At 38.0% G+C, this 11,881-nt stretch overlaps 2 protein-coding genes across 6 annotated transcripts in view; both read left to right on the top strand.

Annotated features, from left to right (window-relative positions):
* Positions 1 to 1,463, top strand: part of LOC148413224 (apoptosis-stimulating of p53 protein 1-like) — a 58,641-nt gene extending 57,178 nt beyond the window's left edge. For all 3 annotated transcript variants that reach the window (XM_088433618.1, XM_088433617.1, XM_088433619.1), the window contains one exon: positions 1 to 1,463. This exon is cut by the window's left edge and continues 1,486 nt beyond it. The gene's annotated coding sequence lies outside the window, so the exon portion shown is untranslated.
* Positions 1,464 to 2,578: 1,115 nt separating this feature from the next.
* Positions 2,579 to 11,613, top strand: sdsl (serine dehydratase-like). 3 transcript variants are annotated; one of them, XM_088433622.1, is made up of 9 exons: positions 4,609 to 4,667; positions 5,299 to 5,461; positions 5,540 to 5,576; positions 6,780 to 6,919; positions 7,055 to 7,143; positions 7,235 to 7,468; positions 9,411 to 9,541; positions 9,637 to 9,723; positions 11,139 to 11,613. In XM_088433622.1, exons 2-9 carry the CDS (start codon positions 5,315 to 5,317, stop codon positions 11,243 to 11,245), a joined length of 972 nt encoding a protein of 323 aa, XP_088289748.1. In that variant the 5' UTR covers positions 4,609 to 4,667; positions 5,299 to 5,314; the 3' UTR covers positions 11,246 to 11,613. The 3 variants fall into 3 exon arrangements, with proteins under 3 accessions (XP_088289747.1, XP_088289748.1, XP_088289746.1); XM_088433621.1 differs by lacking the exon at positions 4,609 to 4,667 and adding an exon at positions 2,579 to 2,655 and having other exon boundaries at positions 5,299 to 5,576; XM_088433620.1 differs by having other exon boundaries at positions 5,299 to 5,576.
* Positions 11,614 to 11,881: the final 268 nt, after the last annotated feature.

Here is an 11,881-nt window from a genome sequence, read left to right as displayed (position 1 = left end):
GTTGATACACTATTTTCTATAAAAGAAGTGAGCAGAGTGAACCAATGTCCGAATCCATCCTTGTTCACACACAAGAATATTACTAAAATGGAGAGGGTCATGTAAAAATTAGGATGTCTCCAGTCTGCTGGCATATACACACACACACACAATCGTAAACTTCGTGAAATGCCAAGGCTGCTCAACTTTGCGTATTTATGGTAATACAAACTGGGTGCGAACTTCGTAAATTGAAGCGCGTCACGAGGAAAAGGAAAAAGTACTGCTTCCAGCGCATTCAACGTTACACTGGTAAGGCATTCATTGACCAGTCACAATGCAGAAAGGCTGAAAAACGCTTTAAGTGCAACAAATGTATAACCTACGGGTATAAACACAAGAAAATGTGAAGAGTTTACGAAATATGAGATCTATTCTGTTTTACTATAGGTTTTACATTGCTGCCAAAGTGTTGGTGCATCTTATACACAGTAACATAAAAAATACCAGAATTTGACCCCAAAATCAAGGGTCTTATATACAGGTGTTTCTTTTATTTGGGGAATTATGGTATTTTATTTTAATTCAATAGAAAATAAATAATTCAAACGATTTCATTTTTTTATCCTAACGTTGTGCCAATATAAAGGACTTCATTGAGAAGTCAGAAATGAAACATGATGGGCATCTACTAAAACAAAAGAATTTTTCTGTTCTGTAATCATTGAAGCATTTGAAGTCTGCTGCATTTTTCATAAACTGAATGCAAAGATCCAAAGCTTTCCTCAGATTTACAAGAGGTGAGTTACATGTGCAATTAACCTAATGTGCGCCACATTCCAAAAGCATGAAATGTGGAAAGAAACCGGAGCACTTGAAGGAAAGCCGCATAGGTACAGCAAGAACATGTAAACTCCACACTGGAAAGCTGAACTCTTGATTCAAACCCACGACCTCTGAAATGTAAGGCAGATGTGTTAACCAATCTTTCACTTGGTCTCCTATGTAAAAAAAAAAAGAAAAAAAAGGAATGATTCAATTCACTTGTTAAAAGTTTACTGTAAATTTGGCGTTTTCACCAAAGAAAAGCAGATTCAGAACATAATCCAAGATATTTAATGTTAGACGATTTGATTTGTTTCAATTTGATGCACCCACAACTTAAAAATGAAAACTGATTCCATTTTTTACATGCCATGTTGAAGTGCATTCACACGTTATTCCTTTGAGAAGTGGCTACATTATAGAAGGTGAAAACACACAGAACTCAATTTACTTTTTCTAAGCAACTGATGTGATGTACTGTGTTGATTATATTGGAAACATATATTTTGTCATTTAATTCTATTATCACGACAACTCAGATTAAGAGACATCACGCTTGTGTCGAGAATGTACTGCCCATATGCTGTTTCCACACAATGTACATTTTACACTGAACAAATTCATGTTGTACATAATAAAATATGCATAATCTGAAACAATATGCGTAATGTTTTATGTGACCAACTTAAACTGGTGTATGTCCTCAGCAGGTGACAAGACAAGCTCAAGAAAATATACAATTAAAGCCCTTTGCCCTTGGTTAAACATTTGCTTTGGAGCTTGATCTGACATTGAAGAAGTTGATAGGTGAATAAAACCCTTTAAATATGTTTTGTTATTACAATAAGTATTATTATTATTTGCTCACTTTGGGTTTAGAAAAATTGGATTGGTTGAAGAAATAATTTCTATTATCTCACGATAAACCAGAGCTAATGACAGTCAGAGTCACTGGCATTTATTTTGAAATGTTGCATTTGATTTCCATGAATCCTCCTGCATAATATCCAGGTAAATTTTAGCAATCGTTAGAACTGGAATGACGGAAAAATAAATATGGGGTTATTTTGGTTGTCATTGAAATTACAAGTAATGACAGTCTCACAGCTATGAAGGCATTTACTTATAAGCCACTAAATTAATATAATGGTGAATGGTTGTTCCCCGCTTACTGCCCAAAGCTAGCTGGGATAGGCACCAGTAAGCCTGCGATAGGCTGCGTTAGATGCTGTCAGTACAAAGTACCGTAATTTCCGGACTATAAACCGCACCGGTATATAAGCCGCAGCAGCAAAAATCGCCCAAAAAAAACTTGCCACGGATAAGCCGCACTGGACTATAAACCGCAAGTCATGAAATCAGATATTTATGCAAAAATATGGTATATGAAAGTTTTCATTTATACAGGTATATATATATATATATATATTTTTTTTTTTAAAGCATTCTGTCTCCCATTGTTTAATTGAGACAAGGTTAGCTATGCGTGCGGCTCCTTTGTATTTTTTTTACTATCTCCTGCTTCGTTTCTATTGTCATCATCCTCACCCGCAATTTTAGAAGCCATGTCTAACAGATAAAGTTTGCAAAGTCTTCACAACACACCGACCAGCTGTGCCATCAAGCTAGGTGAAGGCATTCGGCCAATAGCATATCGGCATTTCTGTGATTGACGTGACGCCGGCCGATAGGATATCCGCATCTCCGTGACTGAGACCGTGACCTTATAAGACCAATAGCATATCGGCATTTCCGTGACATGCGAGAAAAGTTATTTTTGTTGATGCAGTAAAGCAAAAAAAATACTGCGGACACACTGACCGGCATGTTGGATTGTTCATAAAACGAAAGGTTTGTGCGAAAGATTATTTTAGTGAACATTGCACACACTGGCCGTTGACTATTACCTCTTTAGGTCGCCATAAAACTAGAAAAATAAAACATGTAATCAGCTAATGATACATAGCACCTCTCGAGCTAAAAGGCAAGTTGCACAACAAAAAAAAATACTCTTATTTCCAATGTCGTAACGATAAACAAAACAGATGAACAATGTCATAATTTTGACAACTTGTGTACTTACGGACAATTCTTGTCCAAGCCAAAACAGAAGATCAGCAATCCTCGAACCTGTCGTCTTTGCGTGCTTCCACGTTGGATAACTCACGTCTACTGAGAAAAACAATATTTCAGTTACGTTGTAAGACCAAGAACTCGACAGTGGACCACCACAGACCAGACACAGACGAGTGCAAACTCAATATAAGGGTTTTATGAAACAAAGGTAACACGCAACGCGTGAAAAGGGAATAACATAAACTGGGCAAAGTGGCAACTCAAATATCGCGATCTGAACACGTCTGTAAAGTTCAACCAAAAGTGACATAGAAACACCTATGTAGTTGACGGCGGAACGCCAGTAGTCCGACAAGGGGGGGAAGGCCACCACCTGGAGGAAGCCGTTGAAACGGAAAGTAACAAACAAAAGTAGACACGAGCCAAAACGCACTTACAAAGTAGCAACAGAAATACTCACAACACAACACCAGATGCAATAGCCTATGAGGGAACTTGAAAACTAGACCGAATTACAGTATACTCCAACGGCTTCCTCCAGCTCCAGTCGCGTTTAAATAACCCGGTGATTGTTGATGGTAGTCAAGTGCGCGGCTGGTGGCTCTGCCCTCCCGTCAGGGACACACCTGCTCAAGAAGAGAGAGAGTGAGGTGGAGGAGCAAGAACGTAACAATTTCAAAGTAACCAGAAGAGGGTACTCTAAGTCTATGTACAAATCTCAAACAACAAAGGTGGTACTACATATCAGAAGGGCAGAATAATCTTAATAATTCAATTTAGACATTTAAAAAAATATTTTTAATATTTTATAATATTAAATACATTCAATATTTATAATTTTAAAATTCTTTTTGAGCACAGCCATTGATTCACATCTTTTCAGTTCTATTTCATAGTTGTTACATAAACCGAATCCTTGAGCAGATACACACATTTGTTTGACCGGTGGGGGGGGGGGGGGGGGAAACAGCAGATAAACCGCACTGGACTATAAGCCGCAGGGCTCAAATCATGGGGAAAAATATGGTACATCACAGTGACAATTTAATGATGACTGCGTTATATACAGTATTTACAGTAGTTTTGAATCAAAGGCATCGATGGCCACACACTTTTAAGGTATCTTTCAAAAATCGTCTTTAATGGGTAAGAAGGTTGGGGTTTGTGAAAATGGCTTGAAAATGGCTTGAAATTGTCCTCTAAATCTAAAACAAAGGAGGCCTCAAATCTCTTTTGACTTATAGTTGTTTACCTTATTTTTAAATTGTGCTTTTGAGTTCTAATGTCTATGAAGACAAAGAAATTGAAATAACAATTATTGATTGCTGTGCAGCAAATTTAAAGATACATGTTTGTTAATGATAAACAGATGGGATTAATAGTGTATCTGTACCTGTAAATCTGTTTCCCTTTAGCTTACCGTAATACATTAGTTTTGTTGTAACCTGAATACATAACGTAACGTATTATTATCAGAATTATATTTAAATTTCTTATTGATACTGGTTTGTCATGTCTATACTGAAAAGATGTCTCTGTACGACCTCTTTTCATTCTGTGAAGCCCTTTGAGACTTCGGTGATTTAGGGCTATATAAATAAAATTTGATTGATTGATTGATGTCTGTAAAATATCATCTGCAAATGCCGAGGCCCACTTACGTCCGTACTATAGGCGGCAGTATCAACCAAAAAGATTTGAACCGAAAGGAAAATACAAGTTAGAAGAAGAACGCGCCGGTTTGGGGTGAATCCAAAACACAAGTGTTCAGTATATGGCGATTGATGGTAAGTCAACAAAACTATCCGTCTGTCAGTGATTCGGTGGCGTGCTCATTTACGGTGCAATTACACCTTATAAAGTATAGTTTGTATCTGCTTGAGTATTTTTTATTCTTTTTTTTTTTAACTTAGGTGTTACATTTCAACTGGCTCCCGATTCCAGATGTGTGTCTATTTACATAGTTTTTGTTTCTTAACTGCAGATTCGTCCCAAGCAACGTGGAAATTGTTTAACGGTCTAACCTGTCTGTTCATCAATAAACACTCGAAACAAAGCTGTTCCTTTTCAACTCCTAATTGTCTGCAGAAAAAATGTAAACATAGTTTTCTTCATTTTAGATTTTTACTAAGTCTCACAAGCGGGACTTAAACCCATGCTGAGGAATAAATCAATGACGCACCTGCAAGTGCGTTCTCCAAAGCTGTAATGCGTTCTCTTTTTCAGATGTAGGATTGAGAAGGGACTTTAGTGCAATATCGCTTGAAGCACGTATATGCGTCTTTTTGACATCAATTCTTTTGTATGTATGCGTACTTGAAATTATACTGTGCGTGCGTGTGTGTGTGTATGAATGTGAATTTAATCAACGTGTAATGTACAGTAACATGTTGAAAATTTGGTCACTTTTCAATTTAGGGTAAACTGTTCCAGCATGGCTCATCATTTCCACATAAATACGCCTTTACTCGAAAGCGCTGCAATGTCTAAACGTATGGGAACCACTGTGTATCTGAAAATGGAGAATTCCCAGGCCTCTGGTTCTTTCAAGATTCGTGGCATTGGGCACCTCTGCCAACAGGTACTAACACATGTGTGTCAAAGCATGGTGAGCAAGAGAATTTTCTCATTTTATTACTATTTTTTTTTTCCTCTGCAGCTTTCATCACAGTCCAAAGGATTTGTCTGCTCCTCTGGTTACTGCTTTATTTATATACAGTAGGCCCCCGGCTTACGAGCACCCTGATTTACGAACAATTCGCCTTACGAGCGTGGATCAGGGAGATTTTTGTCCTCCGCTTACGAACAAACCTCTCGCCTTACGAGCAATTCGACATGTCGGCCATTGAGTATGTAGAAAAGTTCTCGTTTAATTGCGTCAATAAAACCATCAGTAGCGACATCATTAATTATCAGTAGATACTTGTGGCAGTAACGTGAACGCTATTGCTCTTACAACGTCACACTGACTGTCTCACTCACGGTGTCTAAATATATATTACCATTTAAGTGTAGTGTTTGTACAGCTAAAGGGAAAAACAGCTGACATGAAATTAAATGTGCCGATTGCAGGACAAAGAATTGTCATTGGTTTAAATGTGTATTTTTTTTTAAATTAATTGTCAATACATTCCAACCGTTTAAAAAAAAAGTGCGAATAATTATCAGTCAGTCACGGAGATGCGAATATGCTATTGGTCGATTAAGGTCACCCGGTCTCACTCACGGAGATGCTATTGGCCGGCGTCACACGTCAATCACAGAAATGCCGATATGCTATTGGCCGAACGCCTTTATCTAGCTTGATGGGACAGGATGGAAGGAAGGAGAGAAAATTAGTGAAAAACGGAATGTTGTGAAGACTTTGCAAACTTTATCTGTTAGACATAGCTTCTAAAATTACTAGCAGCGGTAAAGAAAGAAATAAGAGGATGATGTTTTAGTATCTGCGTGATTTGCACCCTGACTGAAAGAGTTACTGTAACACTGTAAGACCAATAGCATATCTATCGCCGTGTTAACTTTGAGCGTTGGACTCTGCCCCCCTCTGCTTATACCCAGCTCAAGTCTCGTCGTTTCAAAGGTAAAAACTATTAATCCATTGTATTTATTATATTATGTAAGTGTGCAGCAGATTATGTCACTCAATTTTAATATATGTATATAGTGTGTCGTTTTTACCTAAGGCATCGGTGCGCGTTGCACGCATTCACGAATTAACATGGGTTTGGATTGCCCGCTATACGAGCAATTCGAGATACGAGCGTAGCCGCTGAACGGATTAAGTTCGTAACCCGGGGGCCCACTGTATACACTTACACACACACACACACACACATATATATATATATATATATATATATATAATATACACACATATTTATGGTGTCTTATTTCAGGTGGAAATGCTGGGATGGCAACTGCCTATGTAACCCGAAAAATGGGCATGCCAGCCACTATAATAATTCCTTCATCAACTCCCCAATGTGTTGTTCAGAGACTCAAGGATCAAGGTGCTACAGTCAAGACTGTAGGCAAGGTAAAGCTCTTTGCATGTCAGTTTGGATCACAACAGGCTGTTTGGTTCAATCATTTTGTATTTGAAACTTCAGAGCATAGTAAATGATATTATGAAACATACTGTACATACAGTATCAACAACCACTGTGTACAGGTTTGGGATGACGCAAACGCTGAAGCTCTCAGACTCGTCGAAACAGAGGGCCTTTCCTATGTCCCTCCATTTGATCATCCTTTGATATGGTATTAGTAATTACTTATTCATCATGGAACACCACTGGGTTCTCTCAGATTGTTAACATTTCAAATGTTCTTCCTCTTACCCATAAAAAAGGAAAGGGCATTCGAGTCTGATCGCAGAGGTTGCAGCCAGCCTTGGACAAAATGTCAAGCCTGGAGCAGTGTTGATATCAGTGGGTGGAGGGGGGCTCCTCTGTGGGGTAATCCAGGGCCTGAGGGATGTAGGATGGATGGATGTGCCTATCATCGCCATGGAAACAGTTGGTGCAGATTGTTTGAATGCTTCACTGAAGGCAGGAAGGATAGTTACCTTGGATGACATCACCAGGTGAAGTTTTTTCTTTGGGGCCTGTGAATACCTTTAAATTAAAATATATTGTTCATAGAGCAGGGAGTTGGGGCATCACTTAAAACAGATGTGTACCTTGGGGTTGTAAAAAGTATACTTTTTCGACTTTCACTTTCCAGTGTGATCCAGTGTGTTTCCATTCAATATTAAAAAGTTATAGTATACTGTAGTAATCCAGTGGTCTTGATGTAATTGCCCCATAGAAATAAGGACCAATTACTATGCTTCATGCATTTGGTGTGTTGGACTTCTGAAATTATAGTACTTCCTTGTTTATTGTCTGAGCCTCTGACTCGATTTTTTAGCTCCACATTAACACAACCGCAGTCAAGCCGCTGCCGAATCGATTGTCTAACTCTATACTGTGCATTACAGTAACACGAAACCAACAAATGCAGTTGATCACCTTCAAATTAAAAGCAACTAATCTAACAATGGCAGCAGTTATGCCTGATTTCAATAATTCATTAAAAAAAAAAAATAGCCGTGCTGTCCTGCAACCAGACTAACTCTAAAGAAGTCTTAGCACTTCAGGTATCCATCACAGGCACTTTCATCCAGATCCTATGTTGCTTTTCAAAATAAGAGGCCCATGAATTCAGCAATTTCAGCCATTGCACCTGAAAAAAAAAAATCTTAAAAAATTGTAAACCATAGTTCTGCAACCTGACCTGAGCTCTCAGGTATTCTGGAAAAAATACTTTAACACACATTAGGTGTTGCTTTTCAAAATTAAACATCTCTGAATTTTGCATCTTCAACCAAAACTATTTAATTAACAAAATAGCATGTGAATTATGTTTGTTATTTCAAAATATAGGAACAACCACTACAAAAAAGTAGAAAGTGTCTTCAAACATTTGACCAGCACTTACATACTAGATTTAAGAACTTTTGGTTTTCTTCTTTCTTACCATAATTTGTAAATTTAAAACATTATTCCAAAAATGAACAAACATATTTAAATCTGAATGAATTACCTATTTTTCAATGTTGAAAGCTATTGCAGCAGGATGAAAGATCCTCCTGCGGCTCTGGAACTGTTGATTGCAGAACTTTGCTCAATATTAAAACTTGTACGATCCACATTTGTGAAAGATGCTAATAATATGCAACTAAGACCTTCTGTTTTAGGGTTGTTGTAAGAATTGACCTCATAAGTATGTTTTTGCTTGGGATCTGTTCTTATTTATGGACTGAAATGCTGACATCCAAAACTGATAGCGATACAAGATAATTTCTCTTTAACAACACAAAAAATGTGTGTAACATGAGAAATCCCATTCTATCAAATGACAATGCAGATAATATAGTAGTTCACTTTTTGAGAATGACGCCAATAATTTGTGGGAGCACATAATAAACAAGTACAGAGGGAAATCCTATTGAGAAGGATGTTTTTGTGGGTGCTATAGTATATCGGAGTGTGTAATATGCTCAAGCTGTACTGTATTTAGAACAAAGGTGGGCACCATCAGATCTGACAGGCTGTCTATCAGTCCGTCACCGACGGATGCCTATTTTGCCAACGAACTTCGGGAATGCTAAATAAAAAAAAAAAAAAAAACTGCGAATGAAGAAATGAAGAATCATACTTCATTTTGCTTTATTTTGTCTTTGATCATTTATGTCTAGTGGCACAAGATCTAGGAGCTGACAAAAATGACTGACCAGAAAAAAAATTGTCAAACTTCGCCCTCTAGTGGTGGCGGAAGGTTGTCTAGAAATACACAGACAGACTGACAATTAAATTTTCATCTGGTTTGAAAAAAAGACGGACCTACGATGACGAAAAGGGGGCGTGGTTCTGACAGAGCAAAAAAAGTGTAAGTTGCCCACCTCTGCTCTAGAATGCCTTATTTGAGACTTATCGATTCTCCGCAAAATTCAAAATCTCTTCTACTGTCACTCCCTTCCCCAGTGAAGCTAAATGTCTCGGTGCAAAGACAGTTTGCACAAAAGCATTTGAATACAGTCAGAGCCGTGAGGTCACAATAATTTCTCAAGTTGTGACTGACCAGCAGGCTCTTCATGCTGTGGAGACATTCCTGGGTGAGTTTCCTTTGAAGGGGTGTTAAAGTTTAGGCCATCTGAATATCAAGAGGGTGAAACAATTTTGTGTGCTGTTTGTGTCTGCCTAACGTTAGATGAGGAGCGTGTACTGGTGGAAATGGCATGTGGAGCAACACTTGCCGCTGTCTACAGTGGAGTTGTGCACCGATTGCAGACCGAAGGTAAGGTATTATTTTCCTATAGTTTTCTCCAGAGGTAAAGCACATATCCACATTTGGTATCCATTTGGAATGTTAATATTTTACTTTCCATTATATGGTAGGTGCAATGATTAAAGGACGACTTATCAATTTTCAAATTAGATGAGGAGCGTGTACTGCCGGACACCTTGTCGGGATACTTTTTTTTCCTCATTTAAAACTCTGTAAATATGCAGAATTTTAGCGTCTTAAATCTCAACAGTAATGGTTATTCAGTTTCTGCAGTCCATCGAACCTTGTCAGCAAGATGACTTCACACAATTATCTCATGTTAGTGAATCTTCCTTGTCCCGCACCACTGTTTTTGTGAACAAAGCAACAGTGTGTTTGGAGCTGGATATGCAGCTGAGAGAAAAACAAGTCTGGCGAGAACGAACAATTTGACAGTCGGCTTGATTGGGGCTTTTTTTTTTTTTTAAATCAACATTTTGTCAATGTTTGCCGTTTTGACAGACTCACTACATGCTCATGAGAAAGTACGCCACATTACACTTTCTTCTTTATCTCTTTCACCATTTTCTTCCACCTTTCATACGGTTTCAGGTCTCCTACAATTTTGCTTAAACATGCTTCATTGGTTTCTGACTCTCTTTTCTGACATCACTCACTCAGTCTTCCTCGCCTTGTCTTACTCCAGTATGTCACGTCCATCAGTCCACTGTGTTTTCGGTAATCCTCAAGCCCAATGTTGTTTCCGGCTACCATTCCTGCGCCTCTACAGGCCCCTGCACCTAGCTAGCAGGTGGGACTTCCCTGTCCTTGCCCTGAAGTCGCCTGTCCATGCCCGTCGAATGCTGGAGGTCCCTGTCCCTATGCCTCGGCGGCTGGAGGAACCTGTTCAGCAGGAGGTCCCTAAGACCCTTACTTAGTCCATTTTACCTTTTAATTTTTACAGTGGAAAGAGAAAATATGAGGACAGTTTGATCAAGTATCTAACTTGATCTTAAAAATGTAACCTGGTCTTTATATTATTCACAACAGATGTTTAATGGACTGATACAGCTTTGTTGCCCTAAGCGCTTTCAGAGGCCTCAACTTTACCCATTCACACACACATATTGTATCACTGGGAGGCTGGTGCCATGCAAGGTGCTGCAAGAATGAACAGTTTGATTTTTACTCTCAAATACAACTATGATTTCATAGTGTTTATTGAAAATAGTATGTTAACGTTCACACAGCCTGCAGGAAAACGTCTGTTAAACTTGATTTGTTCAAGCACCAAAAGGTTACCACCCTGGAATTGAGTCATACATCTGCACCTAAGTATTGGTCAAAATGAACGGATATGGAAGAGGGATGTTGATGATTGAGCACAGCAGCTGTTATCAAATTAGCCTAATTAAGACGCCATAATGACATGTGTCTCATTCTAGGTCGACTACCAGCATGTTTGGGCTCCCTGCTGGTAATTGTGTGTGGAGGAAGCAACATCGACACAGAGCAACTCTCCATTTTGAAACACAAGCTGTACACAAAGTAAATGTTTAGTACATAAAATGCACAACAGAGAATGATTTATTGTCAAAGTTCAAATAATGCTAGTCATTTCATAAAGATATGCTGGAAATTACAATGTTTTGAAATCGTTTCGATTACCATGAGAGAAAAAGCATGTTATTCTGTAAAAGTTCATGTAAAAGTCTTTATGAGTAATGATAATATATTTTACATAACTACATTTTGGACATTTTTTTCTTGTTTGCTTTTTTTTTTTCAATAAAATTTCAATTACCTGCTTGCCCACCTAGTCGTTTTGCAGTCCAGTATCCTGACCCAATCAAATCCTTTTGCAATTTATAAAACATAAATATTCCTAAAAATGAAATAAAATGATTTATTCGAAAACCAGCAGTTTTGAATGATTATGAAAAGAGTCACAAATGTGTGTAGTGATTTTGTAGTCTCCATCCTAACCAAGCTCAGGTTTTGATGAAAATTGGGGTAACTATTGATAAAAACTAATCATAAAAGAAAAAACAAAATCTCAGTTGTAGTATGATTGTGAGGTTGTGACTGAAGTTTCCGGCGATTTTTGAATCTGTTACATGACAGCTGAGATATTTGAGTGATGTTCAGGTAATTAATAATAAATAATCATTGAAATTCCTCAAAACAG

This window comes from Hippichthys cyanospilos, chromosome 14 (assembly GCF_059441005.1).
Source record: "Hippichthys cyanospilos isolate Australia breed blue-spotted pipefish chromosome 14, RoL_Hcya_1.0, whole genome shotgun sequence".
NCBI lineage: Eukaryota > Metazoa > Chordata > Actinopteri > Syngnathiformes > Syngnathidae > Hippichthys > Hippichthys cyanospilos.
Note: the sequence above shows the minus strand (reverse complement) of the source record. Positions and strands in the feature narration are given on the sequence as shown.

Coding starts and splice junctions, on each gene's coding strand:
- sdsl (XM_088433621.1), top strand. CDS start 5,315: ATGGCTCATCATTTCCACATAAATACGCCTTTACTCGAAAGCGCTGCA. Junction 5,577..6,779: donor AGGATTTGTCTGCTCCTCTG/GTTACTGCTTTA, acceptor GTCTTATTTCAG/GTGGAAATGCTGGGATGGCA. Junction 9,542..9,636: donor TGCTGTGGAGACATTCCTGG/GTGAGTTTCCTT, acceptor GCCTAACGTTAG/ATGAGGAGCGTGTACTGGTG.